We start from the raw sequence: 26,628 nt of genomic DNA, 5'->3' as shown, positions 1-26,628 counted from the left end.
ACATTTGAAATATATGTTTCCATGAATTCCAGACCTGTACAGTAGCTTGATGCAGGGGTTTTATCTGTATGCTCTAAGCTGGTAATTTATGGTAACTCTTAACGCAAGGAACTCTTCTTGGTTTCTGCCTTCCCCTGATGATGTCAGGTAAATTAAATCCAAATGTCTAAAGCTTATTAGAAATATTTACAGGGCTTTAATTTGGGTCCACCATTTCCAGTGTTTAACTACAAATGCTACTGCATGCATGTAAACCCTGAGATGTTCCTTTTCGATTAGAACTACAAAGTCCCCTTAGAAGCTAAAGTTGGTGCTGAAAGTGTACGAGAAAAGGATTGAGCCCTGAGAATAAATTTGTCAAGTTTTAGTTTGACTTTCAGGAAACCAGTCAATTGACAGTAGCTGCTCCTTGCAAAGCGTGGTTTAGAATGAAAATACTGGTGGGCTGTGGTTTAAGTAAGTTGGGAGGCAGACGGTAGATCCCTCTTCTGATAGGCATTAGTACTCCTCCGACATAGGTTCCAGGAACTTAGTGCTGGCGCCATGCATTGTGACAAAGCCATATCAAGATGTTGTGATGCCCCAAACATGTGACCTCCATCTCTTTTGGGGGACACCTTAATCACTGCCAGCAGAACCCTCATTAAGGCACTGTTGATGGTTGAAACCTCTACTGTTCCTTTGAAAGTGTGGTAAAATTTAAATTTTCCGATGTCTGTGCTGCTTCCTGTGATTCTTTTGAATTTTTCAACTTGAGGCTGGTATTGATGGATGACTGATATCTGCGTTTTGTCAGACTCTTGAAGAAATCTTTTCTAACATGTTCACTAGCCAATACGTAGATGATTGGATCAGCAACGCTGTTAGCAGTGGATAAGCACAGAAATACTGCAGAAGTAGAATATATGTGGTATTCAAATGAACATGAGTCCTTCTGATGCAAAAGAAAGTGTATGGATCTTATCAGGAGCACCAAATGGTAGGGAGCAAAGCAGATCAGAAAAATGGTGATGATGGCCATAGCCAAGTACTTCACTTTGGCTTTTTGGCGTTTGTCCAAGCTGCTGCTTATTTCGGTACTTTGGAAAATTCTGTAGTTTGTGAAAATGAGGATTGTGGAAGGAATGGCAAATCCAATTAGGAACCTGGCAAGGTTGAAATAAGCCAACTGTAAGTTGAGTGGTAAAGTCTCAAAGCAGGTTGTACGGTTTGAAGTCTGCTCGCCATCCTGTAAAATAAATACTGGGCAGTGGATTACTAAAACTGCAGAAAAGAGAATGAATGTGATGAAGATTGCAGTTCTCTGATGCCTTGCTCCCTTGGATTCCAAAGCATACACCACTGCTACGTAGCGATCAATAGAAATGCAACACAAGAGCAGAATGCTGATATATATGTTGCAGAAAAAGATATATCCTGTTAGCTTGCAAGCCATTGATCCCATCTCCCAGCTGTGTTGGTTTTGTACATAGATAGCCCAGAGGGGCAGGGTACTCAAGTACATCAGCTCACACAGCGATAAGCCAAAAAGGTAGATGGCAAGAACATTCTTCCTTCGGATTTGTACAAATGTTAGCCATGTAGTAAAGCAATTCGCTGGCAAGCCTAAAGCAAAAACAATACTGTAGCACACAACCAGCAGTATCCTGCTGTTCTCATAGGGCATTGATGGGAAGCAGACTTCCAGACTGCTGGATTCATTCATTATGGGGACGCAGCGGTGTGCAGAAACCCCAGGATAGCTTTTCCCGATTTGTGTTTCCTGTGAATCAAAAGACACGATGGAAAGTTAGCAGCTGTAAAAGACTGTTAAAAATGTGACAGTAAAGGTAAAGGTCTGACAACACAGGGCTAGATTGTGCAGCCCTTCCTCACCTTGATTTCACTGGCACTGCTTATGTGAATGGGTGCTCACCAGGACAGTTACACAAGCTAGCCCATAGGGAGTTTGTGGATGCTGCCATGTTGCAGGTGGTTTTAAACCAGAGCTACTCCACTGAAGTCAAAACTGGTGTAACGGAGTGGAGGATCAGGCCCATTGAGTTTGTGACTTCTTACTGTTTGCATTGCAGGGGTGCCTCGGAGCCTCAATCATAGACCAAGGACCCCTTTGTGCTAGGCGCTGTACAAACACAGAACAAATGGATGGGTCCAGCTCCAAAGAGCTTACAGTCTAATCAAGTTTACACTCTCTTTCCACAGGGCCCATCTGAGAACTACTCTTTTGTGACTGGGACCTAGTACATAAATCAGAGAATCTGTGACATAAACAAGATGCTGCCTTCTCCTAATTGTCTGTTTTTGTGATCAGGTTTCTTTCCCCATTTCCCACAGATCTACCACAGGCAGCGTGAGTAGTGCCATATGCTTAACAGACCCCCTCCCCCGACTCTTTGCCTACATACCCGACTTCTGATTTCAAACCCTAATGGATCTGTAGGATAACAACCTGTTTAAGCTTTTCGGTCGCTGCCTGCTGTCCCAGTGCTTTGGCAGGGAGATAGGGGGGAAATGGTACCCATGTCCTATGGAGGAAGAAGCGTCAGAGAAAGCAGGAGGCTTTGGGGACTCATGGCCATTACAGGGCCACACTGAGCACCAGTCATTTTCCCAGTTATGTATAACACAGGATTAATTTTCACACCGTTTCCCAATTAGCCACATTATTTTAAAAAAATCCCTGAAGCATGCTATTCACTGCGCAGAGTACAACCTGCACTGTTTTAGTTCAATAAGGAATAGGAATGCTTCTCTCCATCGGAGGTGCTCCAAACGCTTCACAAACTTTAAGGGCTCCATTGCACATTGGGCACGGTGAGGACCTGCACTACCACATGAGAGACTGTGCCTCGGAGCTCGTGGGTGTGCATGGGAACCGCAAGCACTTCTAAACCTGTGATGGGATGCATCCAGCTTCCTCCACATGCCAGGCCCACTCCAGAAGCTGGTATGTAAGGGGGCAGGGTCACAGCTCCACCACTTTCCCACCCACCCCAGATCTCTTTGATGCTCCACATTCAGAGAGGCAATAGACTGCTAATCTGCTTGTGTGACATTATTAATACAAACTGTGACCGTATAGATCATTGTTGCAAGCAAGGTTCTATAGTGGCACCAAATCTTGTACATAGGAGATCAAGTAAGGTGTCTATGAAAAGGTTATGATTTGCTGGTTATGATTATGCTATCTGTACTTGTATCTCAACGTGTTTGATTTTAAATAGCATTAGTGAAGCATTTAGTCAGCTTCTTGACAAAGGAATCTTCAGATTAAGTTCCCAATCAAGAAACACTTAACTGACAATGGACCTTGGGAGACTCCAATCCACATATGAGGAGCCTCCCTGGGAACATTCAAGGTAGCAGGTGAGCAATGGCTGCTCTACCTATAAAGAACTGAGTCATGCATGGACATGTGACTTGCCCAGGTGACTCCAAACTCCACCTTGCTGCTGTGATTTTCCACAGTAAGAACAAAAGGGTCCTTCCACATGGCAAAGAATATAAAAAGCCCTGGAAACCTCTCCACTTTGGCTTCAATCCTGCTTTTTACCTCTGGAGGAACTTTGCTAATTGAAGCTCTAAACAAAGGACAGAATGACCCATCCAAGTTGTGGATGTACTCCAGAGACTTGATTTGAGCCTGCAGCTTATTCCATCACTGCTACAAGCCTGAACCAAGAACTTTGCCATTGCTGTATGTAATTGATTCCTTTGACCAATTTTAGCACAAGGAACTCCAGCTTTGGGCTGTAACTGTCCTGCTCTAAGCAATTTGTCCTGAACTGATACTCTCAGTAGTGTCCCGCCACAGGCAGCTTTGTTGCAGCGGCGTAGTCGTGCTAGGATCCACAGAACCAGGTCAATTAAGCTTTGGATCAGAACCCCTCGCTATCCAAATTGGAATTTTGGTATTGAGAGTTTTGTTGGTTAAAGATCAGTGACCATGAGCCAGAAAGCATCAGCAGAAGCAATGAAACTGCAAGCCCTGAGAGAGAGCCTGCAACTGGAACATAAACAAAAACTGGCAGAAATTCGAATGAGAGAGAAGCAAGCCTTGGCCCAGCTGGAAAAAGAAGCCGCTGAAAGACAGAACAGGGCCGCCCGGGGGGGGACGGGGGAGGACAAGTGGGGCAATTTGCCCCAGGCCCCGGGCCCCGCAGCGGCCCCCACGAGAGTTTTTCGGGGCCCCGGAGCGGGGTCCTTCACTCGCTCCGGGGGCCCCGGAAAACTCTCGCGGGGCCCGGGTCCTTGGAGCTTCTTCCGCTCCGGGTCTTCGGCGGCAGTTCGGCAGTGGGGGGTCCTTCCGCCCCGGGACCCGCCGCCGAAGTGCCGGGTCTTCGGCGGCAATTCGGCGGCGGGGGCCCCCTGCCGCCGAAGACCCCAGGCCCCCTGAATCCTCTGGGCGGCCCTGAGACAGAAGGAAGCTGCTGAAAGACAGAGAGAAGCTAAAGAAAGCATGGCTGAATTGGAAAGAGAAGCTGCTGAGAGAGAGGAAAGGGCTCGTAGAAGGTGCATGAAACAGCTGGCTGCTGAGGAGAGGGTTCACCAGATGCAACAAGAAACTGCCAGACTTAAGCTCCAAGTCCAAAAAGCAATGGAAGAACAGCAGAAACTGTATCAGCTTGAAAGTCCAGTTTATAACAATGTTGGTATGTTGTATTACTCTGAGCAGTTTTCTGTGTTTAACCCATTATGCTATGACCAGGGGGAGGGGGACTCTAACCTGGTGGGAAATAGCTGTTTGTCGGTGCAAAAAAGCAATTTGTCCTGAACAGAGACTCTCAGTAGTGTCCCACCAAAGGTAGCATCGTTACAGCTTGGTCTTTATGTGACCTATGCAAGGGGAGGGGAGGTTCCTTCTGCCCAGTCCTTGCCCTCCCCACAATGTGCACCCTGGTAAGTGCCGAGCAAAACTTGATCCTAACTAATTAACTCTCATAACATCCCACGGAGGCAGGTAAGTATCAGAGATGGGAAGTATAAGGCACAGGGAGGTGAAGTGCCCCAAGTTGCACTGGAAGCCCGTGTCTGAGATAGGGTAGAGCCCAGATCTTCTACCTGCCAGCCTTGTGCCCTGTTCGCTGGGAGCCAGATTCTGGTTCCCTCACTCCTGGGGAAGAGCACCATCCTCCACAAGAAATCTCACTGACTTCAGCGCAGCCTAGCACAACTCACTGGGGGAGGGCATCATAAGCTGGCCCTAAACCACGTTGCCTCTTTAATAAAACAAAGCCGCTGCTCAGTCCCAAAGCCGCCACCACCATCAAATGCTCCCCATCAAACTGAAGAGCAAAGGCACAAGCAAAACTCCAGGTGCTAGTGGGGACTGCAGAGGCAGATTCCTAAAAGTAGCCATCATGTAGGGCCAGCCTGTGGTCCCCTTGCTCACTGGAGTCAACGGGGATACTCATGGAGTAAGGTGCGACTCATCGGGGGGGAGGGGAGAAATCAGAATTGGACCCTTCATAGATACTGTTGCCCTTTAATGCACTGTTGTTGCTCTCACTTAGGGCTTGGATTCTACCCTCCGTTCCCAGCTACTCACCCGGAGAAGCCAATCGTTTCAGTGAAGTGAGGTAGCAGTTCAGGCGAGTAAGGGAGCTAGTCAGACTCCTCATCAGAACATGGGCAGCACCTGTCTGACACTTCTTGGAAACAACAGGAAGTCACGGTGCAAATGGCCCTCGCTTTTATAAATAAGTTAAAGACACGAGAACAAAGAGAAGAACGTAAACAAATGTCGGAAGCGAAGGCCAAGGAAAGGAAGAAAAGCAAAGCGCTCTGAACAGGAGGGCTAAGCACCCTGGTGGGGCCACCAATGATGAGAACAAGACATGCAGCACGTCATCAGTGTTAACCACCCTGGCCTAGGCGAGTGAGGGAAAGGCTAGCCTATAGCGTTCCATCTGGCCACCTAGACACAGCCCAGTGTAAGGGGATGTGGAGAGGAGCCAAAGTGTGGTCAGATTTGGCCATCTGGAGCTCCTGGGGACGTACAGGTAGCATACTTACTGCTCTGCTCCTTTACGGCTTGCAGCTAACTGCCCCCCCCACTCAGCTGGCTAGCTCTACAGCTCAGTGCACAAGGGCTTGTCAGGAACAGGGCCCCAGCTCCTCCCTGCCGTTCCCTTGCCCTTTTGGGGCATCTCGCACCCCTAGGGCTTAGGCACAGAGCAGCCCCTGCACTCCCCTCATGCAGGGACTGCTGTTTTGCCTGGCTCTCAGAGGTGAACATTTTCCATTTTTTTTTACTACATTTTTCATAAAATTATGATGGGGAGAAAAGAAACCACTGGAAAGCACCGACAAAAATCTTCATCAGGATCTCTACAGAGTGGGTAGAAATTGCGGAGAGGTTTGAAAACAGTCAAAATAATAAAAAAAACCCATATAATCCCCTCCGCCCCCCAACCCAATGTTTTCTTTTTAAGCAGTTCTATCCTGGCCTTTCTGTGGGATGCACAATTGGTTTGGGCAGGCTCCTTTTACTCATAGAATCATAGAATCATAGAATATCAGGGTTGGAAGGAATCTCAGGAGGTCATCGAGTCCAACCCCCTGCTCAAAGCAGGACCAATCCCCAACTAAATCATCCCAGCCAGGGCTTTGTCAAGCCTGACCTTAAAAACCTGTAAGGAAGGAGATTCCACCACCTCCCTAGGTAACCCCTTCCAGTGCTTCACCACCCTCCTAGTGAAAAAGTTTTTCCTAATATCCAACCTAGACCTCCCCAACTGCAACTTGAGACCATTACTCCTTGTTCTGTCATCTGCGATCACTGAGAACAGTCTAGATCCATTACTCCTGGGTTTTCTCTGACTCTACACCACTATAAGGACCAGGTAAAATCTGGCCTGTAGGCTTTTTCTCCATGGATTTTTTAAAATCCATACAAACAAAAGTGAAGGCTGTTGTTGCAGGTGCTGTTGTTTTGGGGAGGTTTTACAACCGTCGCTCATAATCAGGCGAGTATGAAGGGTTATGGTTTTGCTAGGTAGGAGCTCATGTTGTTTGGTTCTAATCCACATGCAGTCACATCCCAAGACTCAGGTTCAAACTGAGCCAAAATCTCAAAGCAAAACACAACCACAGCTACCGAGTGTCACTTGATTTCGTTTGATTAATGTCACATAGTTTCAAGGCAATATCATAGAACAACCAGGTCCGCTCAGAACTGCGCCGCATTCGCTCAATAGGTTTGTGAATCTTAAGCCCTTTTCCAAAGTACCTGGTATGAGCTTGAAATTACACTTAAACCAGGCAAATTTGGAGTAGTCAGACCTCCACTCCAGGAATGGGGCTCGATTCTGTGCTATGTCTCCAGAGAGCTGCAGCACAGAAAGCGCAGCCCAAGAGAGCAAAGGTGGCAGAAGCACCCCTCAGGGTAAGTTAGAGAAGCCTCAGGGGCTGCTCTAACTTATGGCAGCCTTCCCCAGGCTGCCTATTGACTACTTCACAGCCCAGAATCCCCCCATAACGTCAAGCACTACAAGCATGGCCCCACCAACTATCCCACCAACTACACTGGGGCCTGAGAAGGGAAGCAGCACATAGCTACACTACTCATGTGTGGGGGGGAAGTTCTACGCTGGCTCCTCTGTGACCCCTATATACCATTGGAATGATGTCTAAGGGGGCAGAATCCATCCTACTTTTGCAATATTTTAAAAAGCTAAGATAAAAACAAATGAGCATTTTTAAAAAAGGTTAATGGAAAAGTTGCGGAAGTAACACAAGCTTCCCTAATGAGCTGGCACTGTTATGTCACCTCCCATCTACTGTGTTGCATCTGGCTCCTGATCCTGTAAACACTTACACACACAAGGAAGTTTACTTCATTGGGACTATGTGTGTAAGTGCTGCCATAGAATATGGGTGGTCCAGTGGTTAGGGAGCTAGTCTGGGACTTGAGAGACCAGAGTGCAATTCCTTGCTCTGCCACAGACTTCATGTGTGACCACAGGCAAATCATTTAGTCTCTCTGTGCCACAGCTGTAAAAGGGGGATAACAGCACTGCCTTACCTTACGGACTCAAATACAATGGTAATGGGAGCCGTAGAAGCACTCTGGATAGATTAGGCCCTTAGACGGTAAGCTGCTCGGAGTAGCAAAACTCTATGTGCATCTGTAACACTATATAAATAGTAACAGGAATGTAAGAGTTTGTGTGTATATATATAGCTTTGCGTAGCTCACCACAACCAGAGGTTTGCTTGCTGTCAGGAGTGTCTGAGTGAAGATAAATTTCCAATCATGACAAATGAGTGGGCAAAGTACAGGAAGGAACGTGTGTGCTGAGTTCTGACACCCTCACTCCTAAATGTCTTACTCCTAGAGTAGTCCTGGCACTGCTGGAGGGGTAAGGTGCTACTTAGTGTGAGCGTGGGGATCGGAACCCAGCTGTGTTTGTAGAGGAATTAAAGAATCAGCTCTATGCAAAGGAAACAAACTAACTGAGCTGGCACACCATGGCACACCATGCCCCACAGAATAGGCATTAGGAGTGTAGTGGGGTGATCACCCGCTCCTGTCCTGAAGGGCTTAAAACAGCCCTGGGAGAGGGCTGTGGCAGGGAAAGCAGCTGCAGCTGGGCCACGCCCCAATCAGGCCTCAGCTGGCCCTATATAAGAGGCTGGGAGCCAGGAGCTAACAGACGCCCTCTAGCTTCTGAGAGGGAGGGACCTGGCTGCAGGGACCTGAGCGGAGCAGGGCTGGAGAAAGGCAGAGGAGCTGGGGAGGCTCCAGCCTGGAAAGCCCCAGGCTGCGGCCTAGCCGAAGGCCAATGGGTACTGGGGGTTGCAGAGGGCAGCCCAGGGGTAGGCAAAGGCAGCAGGTCCAAACCCAACCTTGCGGGTGATGAGTAGGCTGGTACTGCAGTCTGCCCCAGGGCGTGGGGCCTAGACAATGACTGGCAGTAGCTTTATACTGAGGCGAGGTGGGGATAGTGGGTGGGGGCTCCCTGGGGAGGGGAGACCCTGAGGGAAAGGGGTTATTGCCAGGGGGCAGCACCCCAGATAACGGGGCACCGGGTCTGGGAGGGACACAGGGGACAAGCAGCAGCGGGCCACCGGCCTGCAGAGGGCGCTGCGGAGGCTGGACGAGCTAATTCCCTGGACGACGAGCAGGAGGTGCCGCAGGGGTGAGTCCTGCCCCGTTACAAGGAGCCAGTGGCCACTACATTAATCAGGTTGATTAATGCCACAATGCCTCATGTTTTTTTGCTGGAGAGTTGAACCTGCCTGTTCCCAGTGTGTTGATCCAGATACTCTCAAGAGGGATTTAAAATTCCGTTGTTTTTTTTTTTGAACATTAAGGATCAGAATGATTAGACAATGAAGCAATGTTGATTTTGTGACGGAATCTACAGATGACTAAGCAACTGTTTTGAGGCTGTCAAAGCTGTTCTATATAGGTTCCTATACTGTGCTAATTGCCATAGTATCTGAGATCCAGTATGCATTAAGCACAATGTGACTCACATCTGTCATGTGTTATTTGTTCTCTCCCCAGGGGGTGAGATGTGTGCAGTGGAGGGTCTTGTTTTGGTAGGGTTTTAGGGTATATTTTTAAAACTGTTGCTATATATTTATATTAAAGGAGGCAGATCAAAGAAATGCACCTTGCACTTGGAACGAAAGGTGGTGAGGTTTGTGATGGCCTTAGTTCCTGGAGGAGTACACTGTACAGTCTGGGAGTGCCTCCGGGAAAGCCCTGTCTCCTGCTCAGATGAGCTTTACCCTTATTCTAGAGAGCTCCATTGGGCACGAGGAGCAGAGTTGTTGACCACGGTCTTTATCCCTGAGCTTTATGTGGTTTTTTATATACCTGGTCACAGGCCGTGGATCGCCTTGAAGATAAGGACCGAGATCGTGACTTCGATTTAAAATTCTATGGGAAGCCAGCGCAGAGGGCGGCAGAGAGGTGCGATGTGCTTGTGGTAGCCCATGTTGCTAAGGAGATGGGCTGCGGCATTCTGTACTAGCTGGAGTTTCCTAGGTGCTGAATTCTTCATGCCTAGGTAAAATTTATGTTTAATTATTTAGGTTTAATTTATGACTGTGGCATAGCTAGTGATTTATGACCAAGTCCCAAATATACACTTGCCTGAAAGTTGACATACAAGGTCTCAACCTCAGAACAAATACTGTATGATAAACTTATAAAAAAGAAGAGAGTCTATTATTGTTAGTATGGCAGCACCCAAGGACCACAATCAAGTAGCAGGTCCCGGTGCGCCAGGAACTGAACAAACACCACAAAACCAGTTCTGTCCTAGAGACCTCATAATCCAAGACAACATGTAGCCGATGAATAAACTACAAAGCAGGGGACAAGCTAGCAGGAGAGACCAGTGCATCTGCATACTCACAGTGGTCACTAATCTAGTCAGTGCCAGTTTGACCGTTTAAAGTTATAACAGTGCAAAAAGCTGCCTTTTTTTTTTTGCACGTTTGTTGAAGTAACTGTTGTTTGTTTAATGTCACCTTTCTGCACTGCCTACACCCACCTGCTGCTAGTCACTGAAAGGACACATTTCTGCCCAAGAATACCTGCGGTGTAGCATAGGAATCAGCAGCAAGGTAGAAGCAGGAAGGAAGTGGTTACAGTAGATGGCACCCTATTGACCGCATGGACAAGGTACTGCTGAAAATAAGCCATAAAGCAACAACAAGGGCTAGGTAAGCCTTGAGTGGAGGTCAGTGCAGAGTCACCCATCCTCTATGGAAGCATCAGGAATCCTTGTTCCTCAATAGCGCCTGGATCAGCCTGACATTCCTCAGAAGGGGTGGGCTGCTCTCTTCCCCTCCTCAGTCAGCCAATGAGGGAGAATCACTGCCCTGGCTCCTCCCCATACCTCCCAGCTGTTTTGGGGATGTTGTGGCTAGGCCCTGGAAGGAGATGTGTATTATTTCTTTGAGTCTATTTAGGTCTCTGCAGATAGCGGTGCTTATTTTTTGGCCTTGGGCATACTGTTGAAACAAAAAAACGGATGCCAATAAACGTTCTCCTTAAATGACTGTCAAATGTCCGCGAGAAAATCTTAGGTGGTAAGAAAGAACTGTTGTTTGCACTGGTATAGGAGCAGGCAAAGCAAAATGAGCCATTAAAAGCCTCTTCTGGAGAGACAGGCCCAGATCCTCAAAGGCATTGGTTTCAATGGAGCCTAAATACCTTTGTGGTTCTCGGCCATGATCTTTGATGTCATTTTGAAGCTTAGGTCCACACTGGACATTCTTTTCACAAATAGTGCACCTTTAGAAATAAGCCTTTCAAAGCACTAGTGTTGTGTCACCAAATAGGTCTAAGGTAGCCATGTTTCAGAACCTTATACACCTCTACCTCGATATAACGCTGTCCTTGGGAGCCAAAAAAATCTTACCACGTTATAGGTGAAACTGCGTTATATTGAACTTGCTTTGATCCACCGGAGTGCGCAGCCCCCCGCCCCCGGAGCACTGCTTTACTGCATTATATCCGAATTTGTGTTATATCGGGTGGCGTTATATCGAGGTAGCGGTGTAGTCAAGTTTGAAGGGGAAATCGTTTCCCACAAGCAACCTTCTCCTCTGTCACTGGCACTGTATAAATACGATTATTATTCTGCACTTGTGCCATATCCCACACTCATGTTTATATCACTGCGTAGAGTAGGCAAATATCTCAAAAATGTTCCTAGACTATTCTTTCAAATAAAAAAATTATCTATTTGAGTTGTGTTTGCACTTTTTTCGTATTTACTTCCTGCGAATAGTCTAATGGGCGAGTTTACCAGCAGCAGTGTTAATGCAAATGGTTGAATTTTGAGTAAATGGTAGAGATTTTTCAGAGGCAGTGAGTAAACATGAGTACTTGCATCAGAATCACGTTCCTAAGAGTGATGCCCATCCAATCAGGGAAACAAAAACATACCACGTGACCTAGGTAACCAATCAAAATGAACTAGACAGCTCAGATTTCAAAATACCCACACAAGCTGTAAACAAGATGGAGCATCAGAGTTATTTATAGAAGTGTTTGACAAATAATTCAGAATAATGAATAAATTCAAGAAAGTCAGCAGCAGCTCTGGGGTAACTCCTGCCTAAGAAGAGCCTACAATTGTTGAGTAAATGATTGACTATGAATTTTTCACTCCGTTCTCTCAGTGAGCATTCTGCATACGGAACAAGTACAAAATAGCCAGTGGAGACCCACATTGTAGTGCAGACTAAAGAGGCAGTTTGACTGCCCGTCAACATTGTGATGCATTTATAAGGGTTACAGGTGAGCCGTGATGCGAAAGTGTTACAGGAAGGCGCTCCAAGGTCCAGTGATAGAAGTGTGCTGTTACACAAGATCAGTTGTTTACATGACATCTATCAGCTTCCTCCTGTCTTTCATTTGAAATTTCTGGCAGTGATGCGTGAACCTCAGAAGCACTCGAAGTCTGGCTAAGCATCTAAAGTCATCTTTGGTGAGGTAATCATTGCCTTTCCTCAGGAGAGTCACTTCAGACATAGATGGGCACTACAGTAGTAGCCTGTCTGCTTTACTGTGCTTCAGCAGTTTCAGTTAAATGTAGCTGCACTCTGGGGCTTCTCTGTTCCCTTGGGTCTACTGCACACAACTCAAACCAGAGTAGCACATGTAAGTTCCTACCCTTCTGGTGAGACTTGCTAAGATGCTCACATTGGCCATGATTCAACAGAGCATTTAAGAATGTGCTTAACTTCAAGCAGATGAATAATCCTATTCCATATGCTCGAAATAAAGTGTGTGCATGCTCTGGGACCTTGGCAGTGATGAGCTCCCAAAATCCTAAGAACCGGTTCCCTACCGGATCTTTGGCGGCGGCGGCGGGTGGGGGAAGGGGTCTTCACTCGCTCTGGGTTTTCAGCGGCATTTTGGTGGCAGGTACTTCACCCGGAGCGAGTGAACACCCCGCCACCCCCACCACCGAAGACCTGGAGGGAACCGCGCAGTGAGTACAAGCCCCACGTGCCTTTCTTCCCCCCCCCATCTGACCCCCAACCCACGTCCTGCCCCCGACTGCCCCCCTCAGAACCCGCAACCCATCAACCCCCTCCCGCTCCTTGTCCCCTGATCACCCCCTCCCGAGACCCCCCACCCTAACTGCCCCTCAGGACCCCACCCCCTACTCAACTCGCCCCACTCCCTGTCCCCTGACTGCCCCGACCCCATCTACTACCACCCCGACAGACCCCCAGAACTCCCACGCCTACCCAACGCCCCCCCCATTCCCCCCCCCCTGACCGCCCCCCCCCCCCAGAGCCTCTGCCCCCTCCAACCGCTCCCTGCCCCTTATCCAACCCCTCCTCCCAGCCCCGGCCCGGCCCCCTTACCATGCTGCTGTGTAAGGATGCCGCGCGGCCACTGGAGCTCGCAGCCCCACCCCCTTACCATGTCGTTCAAAGCGGCAGGAGCTGCAGAGCTGCCCAGAGCGCTGGCGCCAGCAGCGCAGTGCGCTGGGGCTCTGCGAGGGAGGGGGAGAAGCGGGGGAGGGGCCGGGGGAACCTCCCCAGCTGGGAGCTCAGGCGGGCTGGGCAGGACGGTCCCACGGGCCGGATGTGGCCCGCAGACTGGAGTTTGCTCACCCACCCACCCTTTTAGAAACCGGTTCTACACCAGCTTCTAAATTTAACAACCAGTTCTTGCGAACTGGTGCGAACTGGCTCCAGCCCACCACTGGACCTTGGTCCTTACAGGGAGTCCTCAGGACTGTGCAGAGCATTCTGGATTTAATTCATAAATCAGATTCAGTACTCAACCTTCACAGCTTTGTGCAGGTGTAGGGTGAGGGTGATACCTCAGATATGATACTCCGAGTACTTCACAATTGATTTCACAAGAGTTCATACTGAGACTCGGAGACTCTCATTTTGAAATGTTGCTTTTCACAAAGAACAGAGAAAAGGTTCATGGTTTCATTTTGAGAGGTTCTGAGCAACCACAGCTCTGATTGACTTAATTGAGAGCGGCTGTCGCTCAGCCGGCCCATCTGTGAATTTGCCACCAGTATTTCACAATGTATTCACTGCCAGAAACATTTTGCATCTGCTCACATCTGATTAAGAAAGAGAACCTAACCCCGGCGGGAAATGGTTTAAAAAGATGATCTATTTTATTTGTCAAGTATCAGAGAGGTAGCCGTGTTAGTCTGGATCTGTAAAAAGCAACAAAGAGTCCTGTGGCACCTTTAAGACTAACAGATGTGTTGGAGCATAAGCTTTCGTGGGTGAATACCCACTTCGTCAGATGGCGTCTGACGAAGTGGGTATTCACCCACAAAAACTTATGCTCCAACACATCTGTTAGTCTTAAAGGTGCCACAGGACTCTCTCTTATTTTATTTGTATCTATCGTTCATTAGATTTCCAAACCCCTCTCATGTGAAACAACTATCTTGATCTGCAGAGGAAAAGGGAGTGGGTTGCAAAAATAGCTCCTATTACGAAAAGCAAAGGAAGTTGCAGACATGGCATGATACTGCAAAAGTTTGTAGGGTGCACCACAGCGGAGCAAGGCACTGAGCTGAAAGTCTTTGGATAAACTCGTTTGGAGAGGAGGAAGGAGAGAAGAGAAAAAAGACACAGTAAAGATACATTTACACTTGGAGCTAGAGGGGTGATTCCCAGCTTTCATGGAGCTAGCACAAGAAAGCTAGTAGTGTAGCTGAGGTAGTACAGAGCAGCAGCATGGGCTAGCCCCCTGACTGAGTGCAAACTGCCTGGATCCTGTGTGTACATACTTGGGGCGGATAGCCTGTGCCACTGCTTGCCATGTTACCATGGCTACCCTATTACTTTTAGCAATGAGAGCTAGTGCAAGTATGTCTGCGTTAGCTGGGAATCACACCCCCCCAGCTCCAAGTGTAGACGCAGCCTGAGATCCGTATTGTGAGCGGAATCAAATCTGTATAAGAGTTAAGGGGAGAGACAGGGCGGGTGAGCTAATATCTTTTATTGGACCTATTTCTGTTTTAGTAGATGTTGCTGCTAAGTTTTGCTTCATGTTGTGGAGTGTACATTTCAGATGGCAAAATTTGATGTCTTCCGTTGCTGTATGCAGTGCTGTGGTAGCCGTGTTGGTCCCAGGATATTAGAGAGACAAGATGGGAGAGGTGAGAGCTTTTATTGGTTAAGAGGGATGTATTTTATTTATTCCTGGCTTCCTAATCATCCCTGCATGTGAAAGGCTGTCATTGGAAATAGAGAATTTGGGATATTTATATGGATCATAAAACATCCAATGCTACACTGGTTAGGATAAAAACCCACCCCCAAACATTTGGAAAGGATTTAAATCCTCAGGCTTCAAGGCAAAAGCCAAACTAGCTAAAGCGGAGAGGGGTAGTTTCCCCTTTGAGGTTTCTTGCATCTTCTTCTAAAGCAGCTGGTACCAACCAGTGTCAGAGACAGGACATCTAACTAGATAGACGAGTGGGCTGATGCAATATAGCAATTCCTGTGTTCTGTCTGGAATAATGACAGTGATGCTAGCAGAGCAGCGTCACTTGCATTCTGAGCCTTTTCTGAGGCCTGGTTCCAGCCCAATAGCGGATTTCAGCCCTGCCTGGGGGAAGCCCACTCCGACTGGCTGCCTTTCCCACTTGCCCCCCTCCTGGGGAAGAGCAGCCAGTCTAGGCTGCTGCAGGAAGCAGGCAGAGCCCTCTCTCCCTCTCCTCAGGAGCCAACACTATTCCCACAGGAGGCGGGTGGGGGACACACAAAGGAGTCAGCATCTCAGACTGTCTCTGCTCCCTCCTCCCCCTTCTATAGAGCAAGGGGACAGCTCCTCTGCTTCTGTCCCCTCCCTGCACCACCTTTCCTGGGATGGGGGTGAAGACCCCCTGGAGGAGCAGAAATGAGGCTGGGGGGAGGGGAAAACAGAACGGATATGAGGGACAGAGCTGATGTGGGGCTAGGGGACAGGACTGATGTAGGAGTGGGAGCAGAATTTGTTGCTGGGTAGGGGGACAAGCAAATGTAGGGGTGAAAGCTCCTACACTGGGGACCAAAATCACCTTGATAACTGTAGGAGAGTTGACAACACTAATTGTTACATACTGGGGGTGGGCAGGGAGGGGATGTCAAAAATCAAGACAGACAAAAACCCCACAATAATTTTTTAAAAATCATGATTTGTCTGACATCATTTTATACCATTGTGGTTGGCAATATGGTGTTCTTCTTTGAGAGATCATAAAAGGCATCAGAGGACTTGGCAATTTTTGGCTGCGGGAAAGCGGGGGCTGATCTGATTGATTGTGCCCAAAAGGTTGTTTAGAGCAGGGGTTCTCAAACTGGGGTCGGGACCCCTCCGGGGGTCGCAAGGTTATTACATGGGGTGGTCGCGAGCTGTCAGCCTCAACCCCAAACCCCGCGTTACCTCCAGCATTTATAATGGTTTTAAATATATAAACAAGTGTTTTTAATTTATAAGGGGGAGTCGCACTCAGAGACTTGCTATGTGAACGGGATCACCAGTACAATAGTTTGAGAACCGCTGGTCTAGAGAATGTGTTGCAACACGAGGAGAGAGACTTTACAGTCAGGAAAATAACCGGGAGTCCCTGCAATGTCATCCTTGGCTGCAGACTGAAGTTTGAAAGCAGAGAAGTTAATGGGTTAAGGAAAGCAAAGCATCGGAATCGGTCAAAGTTGCGCAAGTGAGGATAACCTAACACAGTGTGCCAAACATAGGCTCCTGAGGTTTGACATCACACTATTGAACCCCACCCTCCTTAGCTGCAAAGAAATTCTCAGGCTTTCATGCTTGGATGCCTTCTTAAACTTCTCACGTACCTCTAATGAGAGTCTTGACAGTAGAGAATATACTAATAATTTCCTGCCGATAAGGCATCTGTGACTTTATCAAGCAGGACTTGATAGCAAAATTCTAGGTTCCTCCTCCTCAGCTCATTCTTGGACCACAAAGTCTAGCAAAGAAGTCAACATGTGGTGTTCCATCAGACAAACATCCAACATCTCTGACAGACCTATCAGAGGTTAGCAGGTCAAGCACTGAGGCCCTGCTCCTGCAAAGCACTCGTGATGGGTATGGGGGCGCTAGGTAATGAATATTGCTCTGAAAATGGGTTTTAGTTGTAGGGTTCCTGAGATGGAGGGTAGGAATGTCAAGGGGGCAGGCAGTTTCAGCTAGGGTTGCTCCAGGTTTTCCCAGGATTGTCCCTTTTTTGAGGTAGGCATCCTGGAAAATCTGTACAGCTGCCAGCTGTTTTGTGGTCTCAGGGTCATGCCACATATCCTTGTTTTTTGTACCTCAGAGGTGGCAACCTTAGGGGATGGCTGACTGAGAAAAACCAGTCTCAGGCAAAAGGAAGACTTCACATGTAGGCCTTCTAATGAAAGCTATTGAGATAAATGGCAATTTGGTTCTGACTCACACAGGGAGGTTGGGACTTTGAGAAACAGGAATCTCCCCTGAGGATATGTCTACACTGCAGTTGGGAGGTGTGACTGCAGTATGTGCAGATGTACCCAAGCTAGCTCAAGTAACAATAGCAGTGAATCCGTAGAAGCACAAGCAGTTGCCTGGGTTCCCCCAGGACCCAGGGTGCATGCTTGAGTGGCCGCCCCATATGCTGCCATCACTTCACTGCTAGATGAAAGCTGGCTGGGGTATGCCTAACCATGCTGCAGTCACACCTTCTGTTTGCAGTGTAGGTGTACACAGAGAGGGGAAAAAACAGACTCTGGGCCAGGTGCTTTCTGGAAGGCAAACTGAGATCAGGCTGGTTCCAGGAGCTCCTGGGCTTGCTAGAAGAATGTCAAGTTGGGCCCGTTCTGTTCCTGTAACTCCAGAGGGAAGTCCATCTCACTGAGCTCATAGTGAAGAGTAAGGTTAGCTGAATCGAAACATGCATGTAGGCTCTTTTAAAATAATCTTTTCTGATGCTTTGTTCCATTTACTAAATGAACCTACTTGTTCTTAGAAGGCCGTATGTCACTGTGTATCACTGGTCACAGACTCCCAGAGGGAAGAGACACAGGTGTCCAGTCCAACCTGCATGGGAAAAAGCAGTTGGCTTAGGTGGGGCGCTGTACCCAGATCAGGTGTAAGAGTGGGAGAATTGTGGAGCTCCGTTCTGGGATAGGTAAAGGCATGAGACCTGACACCTGGAGAAGGGGCACGCTGGGACGAGCGGGGCAGGCACCCCCGTAACCATGACAGCACTTAAGCACGTGTATCACTTTTCTCAAGTGCACAATCCCATTGATTCCACAACACGTTCAGTTCCATTACACGTGTGCTGAAGTGCTTTGCAGGAGCAGGGATCAAAACCATTTTTGAACCAGATTTGTCAGCCTCTGCTGTGTAATAAATATGCACGTTACCATTACCTTAAATGAACTGAGTCATAAGAACAGTAGGTCTCTGTTTTATGGTTTAAGGGCCTGATTCCGGGGAGTGCTGAGAACTCTCTACTCCCACTAAAGTGAACAGAAGTGGAGGAGTCCAGTACTGTGAACCTTGGAGGATCAGGAGCCCAAAGCCTAACCCTGCTTCCACTGAAGCTAACAATACTGGGGTTCTCAAACTCTCTCAGATTAGGGATCACACCTTAATACACAAATTGCCTCATGGACCACCTCTCCTCCCATTCATAATCATGCAGACCACCTCACCTCCCAATGGCCATCAAGTAACATCCCCTGAGGAGCTACAGCACTTGCTTCCATGGAAAAGTAATAGCAGGAAAGCACTCTGAACGTAGCAGGTGCGTCTGTGAAACAAACTGCAGTGACCTCTGTCCACAAATCAGTTCTAACTTAACCTCCCTATTGCAAATCTTTTGGTGAACTGCCATGCGTGCTGTCTTTGAACAGACGCCAAGAAACAGACATCATTCACCTTGCGTCGGCTGTTTCCCCAGTTGCATTGCTTTGGCAGACAGACTCCCACATACTCTGCTCTTATCGTTCCTACCTCTGCTTGGACGGGCCGGGCAGACCTCATCCAGCCTGCGTTCTCCCTTGCACATCTGCTACATTTCTGCTCAGGGAATCCATTGCTCGTAAGAGGCTTCCCTCACCCCCTTTACTTTTTTTGTTAAGACTTGTTTTCTTTACCTATTTCTTGCCCCATCAATCACTACTTCCCAGCTGAGTGACTATGCAGTGTTGCTGTAGACATGTCGGGTCCCAGGATAGAGGATGTGGGACCGCTGAAGAATGTAGATGGAGTGGAGATTAAGGATAATCTAGGCATGGCACAATATCTAAATGAATATTTTGCGTCGGTCTTTAATAAGGCTAATGAAGGGCTTAGAAATAGAGTGAGCAGGACAGAGGGGAATAAAGGAGGGGGGATTGACATTACAGCATCAGAGGTGGAAGCCAAACTTGACCAGCTAAACGGGACTAAATCGGGCGGACCGGATGATCTTCATCCTAGAATATTGAAGGAACTGGCGCAAGAAATTGCAAGCCCCTTAACGATAATTTTTAATGAATCTGTAAACTCGGGGGTGGTACCGTTGGACTGGAAAATAGCTAATGTGGTTCCTATTTTCAAGAAGGGGAAAAAAAGTGACCCGGGTAACTACAGGCCTGTTAGTTTAACATCTGTAGTATGCAAGGTCTTGGAAAAAATTTTGAAGGAGAAAGTAGTTAAGGACCTTGAGGCGAATGGCAATTGGGACAAATTACAACATGGGTTTACGAAAGGCAGATCGTGCCAAACCAACCTGATCTCCTTCTTTGAGAAAGTAACAGACCTTCTAGATAAAGGAAATGCGGTGGATCTAATATACCTCGATTTTAGTAAAGCGTTTGATACTGTGCCGCATGAGGAATTATTGGTTAAATTGGAAAAAATGGGGATCGATATGAAAATCCAGAGGTGGATAAAGAACTGGTTAAAGGGTAGACTGCAGCGGGTAGTACTGAAAGGTGAACTGTCAGGTTGGAGGGAGGTCACCAGTGGGGTTCCTCAAGGTTCGGTTTTGGGTCCGATTTTATTTAATCTATTCATTACTGACCTCGGAACCGAATGTAGGAGTGGGCTGATAAAGTTTGCGGATGACACAAAGTTGGGAGGTATTGCCAATTCGGAGAAGGATCGGGATATTCTGCAGGGAGACTTGGATGACCTTGTAAATTGGAGTAATAATAATAGGATGAGATTTAATAATAGGATGAAATAATAATAGGATGAAATTCTTGTTAGTCATCCCTAAATGCATCACCTTACAGAGAAGTGTAAGGTGATGCATTTAGGGATGACTAACAAGAATTTTAGTTATAAGCTGGGGATGCATAGGTTGGAAGTGACGGAGGAGGAGAAGGACCTCGGAGTCCTGGTTGATCGCAGGATGACTATGAGTCGGCAATGTGACGTGGCTGTGAAAAAAGCTAATGCGATCTTGGGATGCGTTAGGCGAGGTATTTCTAGTAGGGACAAGGAGGTGCTGCTTCCGTTATACAAGGCGCTGGTGAGACCTCATTTGGAATACTGTGTGCAGTTCTGGTCTCCTATGTTTAAAAAGGACGAACTCAAACTGGAACGGGTACAGAGAAGGGCCACTAGGATGATCCGAGGAATGGAAAACCTTTCCTATGAAAGGAGACTCGAGGAGCTCGGTTTGTTTAGCCTAACCAAAAGAAGGCTGAGGGGGGATATGATTGCTCTCTTTAAATATATCAAAGGGATAAATACCAAGGAGGGAGAGGAATTATTTCAGCTCAGTACTAATGTGGACACGAGAACGAATGGATATAAACTGGCCGTGGGGAAGTTTAGGCTTGAAATTAGACGAAGGTTTCTAACCATCAGAGGGGTGAAATTTTGGAACAGCCTTCCGAGGGAAACGATGGGGGCGAAAGACCTCCCTGGCTTCAAGATTAGGCTAGATAAGTTCATGGAGGGAATGGTTTGATGGGATAACGTGATTTTAGTCAATTAGGCAATAAAGTGCCATCGCTGGTAAAATGAGGGTCCGGCTGGAGATTCTTGCCTGTATGCTCGGGGTTCTACTGATCGCCATATTTGGGGTCGGGAAGGAATTTTCCTCCAGGGTAGATTGGCAGAGGCCCTGGAGGTTTTTCGCCTTCCTCCGCAGCATAGGGCAGGGGTCGCAAGCTGGAGGATTCTCTGCGACTTGAAGTCTTTAAATCACGATCTGGAGACTTCAACAGCTGAGTTAAGGGAAAGTGGGTGGGTCAGCTTTTGTGGCCTGCATCATGCGGGAGGTCAGACTAGATGACCACAATGGTCCCTTCTGACCTTAAAATCTATGAGTCTATGAGTCTATGATATTGCAGAGACAAGGTGGATGAGGTAATAGCTTTGATTAGAGCAACTTCTGATCGTGAGAGAGACAAGTTTTCGAGTTTACACAGAGTTCGTCCCCAGCTCTGGTGACACAGCTAAACACAAGGTGCAACAGATTGTTTAGCATTAGTAGTTAACATGAATTCTAAGAGACCATTCAAGGTTAAGCAGCCAGTCCTAGGGGGGAAAGAAAGGGAGGGCAGAAATGGGGGTCAGGGTGCGGGAAGGGGAACTGTAAGTGGGTTATACCTTGTTGTAATAAGCCATAAATCCAGTGTCACTATTCAGTCCATGATTTTTAGTGTCTAACAAAGTTATGAATTTAAACTTCCAGACTTGTCTTTTGAAAGTGTTGCGCAAGTTTCCTTTGAGGATGGGGACAGATAGGTCAGATATAGAGAGATCGCTTTGTGAAAAGTCTGTGATGTACACCTTAACACACAAAAACACCTTCACCACACAAGGACACTCTGCCAGAGGAAAAGATTGCATCCTGGAATGGACCACTCAAATACACCGAGAGAACCTGTTTCAATACAGAAATAAAACCTCCTCTGATTACACCCCCCCTCATTGTCACCTACCACCCCACACTAGAACCCATATGGGGTGTCATCAAACAACTACCACCATACTCAATGGGAACCCTGTTCTGAAAGAAATATTTCCTGCACTCCCTCTTCTGTCCTTCAAAACAACCCCCCTCTCCAAGCTCATCGTCAGAAGCAAGCTCCCCACAGACCAACTCAAAGCAGCACCAAACCCTACCAGAACAACAAATGCAAAACCCACAGACATTTCTCCACTGCTACAATAATCAAAACGCCCTACGACACACCCTTCAAGATCCATGGGTCCTACCCATGTGGCGTATCTCATGCTGTGCACTAACTGCTCCAATAACAACTGTGTGGCTGAAACCAGATGCTCTCGAATTAACTCACACAGGAAAATGATAAAAGGCAAAAACACCATTGTGATGGTCTGTACCTTGGAGGAACACCCTGCACCCCCATGTTCAGTTCATCCTTATAATATGATTGTGTGGTATCCAATGCAAAATTTGTCATGTTGGGTGTCTTCGGAAGGCTCATGATGCACTGAGCATTGTTGTTATAGTAATGTTATAGATTGTAATTTCATGTATATAGAGGCTGAAAGTGTGCCCTCATGGCTTAAAACAAGCCCAGGAGCAGAGGGACAGTTCACACCTCATCAGGGCATATATGGGACAAACCCAGCCTGGCCTCACAGGAACAAAGGACACTGGCCTAGGCAGCAACAAAAGGATCTGTTGGACTCTCAAGTGAGTCACCCCCCTTCCCTTGGTCAGTCAGGGACTATGATGAGGTAATGCTCACCTGACTCTGAAGGGGGGGGGGCAAAGCCAAGAAGGAAGAAAGAACATGATAAAAGGGAGAGATGTTTGCCATACTCTCTCTCTTCCACCTCCATCTACAGACACCACCACCAAGCAACTGAAGCGCTGATCAAAGGGGAGAGCCTGGCTAAAGGGCAACCAGCCAGCCTGTGGTGAGAAGCATCTAAGTTTGCAGGGCACTGAAAGTCTTAAAATCAGCTTAGAATGCGTTTTACTTTTATTTCATTTGACCAAATCTGACTTGTGCTTTTACTTATAATCACTTAAAATCTATCTTTTGTAGTTAATAAATTTGTTTGTTTATTCTACCTGAAGGAGTGCGTTTGGTTTGAAGTGCGTCATAGACTCCCCTTGGGATAACAAACCTGGTACATATCAATTTCTTTGTTAAATTGACGAACTCATATAAGCTTGCAGCATCCAGCGGGCATTACTGGACACTGCAAGATAGAGGTTCCTAGGACTGTGTCTGGGACTAGTGTCATTCGATTGCACAATCCAAGCAGTGGCTGGCCAAAAGTGCTCACTCACATAACTGGGAGCAGCTTACATGCTAGAGGCTGTGCGTGAACAGCCCAGGAATGAGGGTTCTCACAACAGAGCAGGGTAAAGCTGGCTCCCAGAGTCGAGGATTGGAGTGACCTAGCAGATCACCGGTCCAGATAACACCAGGGGAACGTCACAACCATCTCACCTGCGGGTGAACACTTTCCTCAAAGCGATCTCTCTGTACCCGACCTGTCAGTCCTTATCCTCAAAGGAAACCTGTACAACATTTTCAAAAGACGAGCCTGGGAGCTTAAATTCATGATTTTGCTAGACAATAAAATGCGTGGACTGAACAGAGACACTGGATTTATGGCTTATTACAACAATCTATAACCTACTAACAGCGCCCCTCCCCCCGCCTGCCTTCCCCCCCCCCGCCATGACTGGATGGGTTAACGCAGGGGTTCTCAACCTTTTTCTTTCTGAGGCCCTCCCAACATGCTATAAAAATTCCATGGTCCACCTGTTCCACAACAACTGTTCTGTATATTTTGCAGCTTAAAAGTCAGGGCCAGGGTTAGGGGTAGCATGCAGGGCAATTGCCCAGGGCCCCACACCATAGAGGGCCCAGCAAAGCTAAGTTGCTCAGGCGTCAGCTTCAGCTGCGTGGGACTTGGGGTTCGGCTTTAGCAACTCTAACGACGGCCCTGCTCTCTGGTTTATTTTGGCGGACCCCCTGAAACCTATTCGTCCCCCCCCCCGCCCCAGGGGCCTTTGATCCCTGGTTGAGAAGCGCTGGGTTAACAGGCCACTTCACCTTGGATAGTCCTTTGAAATACATGTTAACTACTCCTGCTAAACACTCTGTTCCACCTTGTATTTTGCTGTGACACTCTGAGTACGTTTCCCAGAGCTGTGTGTAAGGTCGAAAGCTTGTCTCTCTCACCAATAGAAGTTGGTCCAGTAAATGTCAAAGCAGTGACAGTCTCCGGGCCAGATTCCTTGGGTCAGCAGATTGCCACAAAGGAGCCATAAAGCAGGCAGATCTGTCCAGCTGAGGACTTCCCCAGTATTGGGGGAATTTCCAACTACCTCTTCCAACATCTCTTCTTGAAGGGCCCAGCATAGCGGGCAGGGCTAAGAGAAAGGAACCTGGCTGGAGTGCAGCTGATTTCCAGTAAACCCCTGATTTCCAGTAAACCCCTAGGTACCGTAGCACATTGGCCTAGTTTAGAGCAGCCTGAGGATACTATAAACCACATCAGGGGCTGGGTTAGAAGAAAACTAGCCCCAGATTTGCAGAGATTCAACCAGGTTTTTTATGACCATGAGCGGTGGGTATCAAAGGCCAGGGGAGGCTATGCCTCCCACAATCCAGGTCATGGTCCCGCTCATGCTCTGCCCTGATGCCCTGCCCTTGCTCCCCCTCTCCCCTGAAGTGCGGGGGCTTAGGCCGGCGGCCAGGGCTGGAGCTGCCAGGGGCAGCTCAGGCAATTGCTTGGGCCGGCCAGGGGGTTGGGCCAGTTGGCACGGCTGGGGCTCCTCTGGTCGTGGGGGGGAGCACTCGGGGCTGTGGCTGGCGGGCAGTGGGTTGGGCTGGAAGGGGCAGGGCCAGGGGGCTAGCTTCCCTGAAGGGGGGGTTCACCTGCCACCTATGTTTCTGACCCATCCTCAGCTGCACCCAGGCGATATTGGGCACAGCAGCAAATCTAGGTCTAAAGTAGGAAGTTTGCTAGCTACCACCCATAGTGGCTGCAGTAGCAGGCTGTAAACACAGCTGGGAAAGGAAACAGCAGGGAGTTGTATTATAAAGCAAAGAAAATAATAATATAACATATGGAGATATACCTATCTCATAGAACTGGAAGGGACCCTAAAAGGTCATTGAGTCCAGCCCCCTGCCTTCACTAGCAGTCCAAGTACTGATTTTGCCCCAGATCCCTAAGTGGCCCCCTCAAGAATTGAACTCACAACTCTGGATTTAGCAGGCTAATGCTCAAACCACTGAGCTATCCCTCCCCCAACCCCAACAACCACACCTGAAGAGGACGAGCGTATGAAAAGTGAAATTCAGAGAGCTGCTGCATTTGACTTATTGTTATGAGGGAAAGGGCGTTGCACTCCATTGCATTCTGATGGGCAAAGAAGAGACCCTCTCGGATCTCAGAAGCCCTCGCCACCACAATCAGGATTTTTAAATATGAAAAAAAAAAAGAGGAGAGTATCAGAGGGATAGCCGTGTTAGTCTGGATCTGTAAAAAGGAACAGAGAGACCTGTGGCACCTTTAAGACTAACAGATGTATTAGAGCATAAGCTTTCGTGGGTAAATACCCACTTCGTCAGACGCAGCATCTGACGAAGTGGGTATTCACCCAAAAAGAGGAGAGTGGCATAAATGGATGGATTCTGCCCAATTTCCAACTCACACTTTTATAATGAGACTCGCAATATTTGGTGTTATTCTTTAAGTCCCAGTTGCTAAATTAAGCAATTGCACAAGAATCTCAGCTTTCATTTAAAAGGAAAAATAAGTTCAGAATCCTCCTGGTTGCAGGGAAAAGCTTTAAAATAGGACCCGTGTCCTAAATACGTAGAAACCAGAAGGCAAATAAAATGAACCCAAAACACATTTTTAAAAAAACAAACAAAAAAACCCTCCCTCATGATTCTTAAGCCAGTCTCCTGGTTTTCTGGGGCTGCCTCCTGATTTTTGAATGTTTGAGGTTGGCAACATTGCGCTGAGATAAAGATGGGAAGAGGGGAGAAACCTAGGTGCCAAGTCAATAGCTACTGTGCCGCCAGTGAAATGTCATTTTACTAATAAAATAGTACTCCAGCACATTGAGAAGGGAGAAGGTTTGGCGTGGAAATCTGTTCTCAACACTATTCAGGCAGTCTGACTTCAACTGACAGAACTTGCCTTCCTCTGTTCAACTATGATTTCATCAGATTCAAAGTCTCTGCACTGAAGGTTAAACCAAGTCCCACAGCCAACCCAGATCCAGGCAGTATTTTTATCCCATGTACTATTAATTATCATCAGCTACCACTGACTGGAATTATTGACTCTTTCATTCTCACATGGGTGTGTTCTTTTCAATGAAGAAATACATTTCCTCAAGTAAAAGGCATGTTATTCTTAAGAAGAGAGATCATAAGTGTCCCCATCAATTGCAATGATCTCCAATTAATATAGTACTGACCATTTTTTGTGGTCTTAGTACCTATCAAACTAGATTTTACAGAGGAGTTCTACTTTGCAGCCTTATATAAAAAGAGCCTGTCTTGCATTAGCACATGTGGGCTGCCGCGTGGCTGCCCACATTTAAATATAAAGCGTGGAGAATCAGTAATAAAAACAAACACAAATCACTTTAAATAGAATTAATCACTTGCCTTGCTGTCAGAAATCAATCTTATTTCTGTCCTTCTTGATGTTCTTTCTTGGAGGAACAT

At 47.5% G+C, this 26,628-nt stretch overlaps 1 protein-coding gene across 1 annotated transcript; it reads right to left on the bottom strand.

Moving 5' to 3' along the window:
* Nucleotides 1–670: 670 nt before the first annotated feature.
* GPR132 (G protein-coupled receptor 132) lies at nt 671–26,628 on the bottom strand. Its single transcript, XM_065404447.1, has 2 exons — nt 26,569–26,628; nt 671–1,762 (listed from the first exon to the last, which is right to left on the bottom strand). Exons 1-2 carry the CDS (start codon nt 26,626–26,628, stop codon nt 671–673), a joined length of 1,152 nt encoding a protein of 383 aa, XP_065260519.1.

The sequence above is a fragment of the Emys orbicularis genome, chromosome 4 (genome assembly GCF_028017835.1).
Source record: "Emys orbicularis isolate rEmyOrb1 chromosome 4, rEmyOrb1.hap1, whole genome shotgun sequence".
Taxonomy (NCBI): Eukaryota; Metazoa; Chordata; order Testudines; family Emydidae; genus Emys; species Emys orbicularis.
This window is presented reverse-complemented; position numbering and strand designations above follow the sequence as displayed.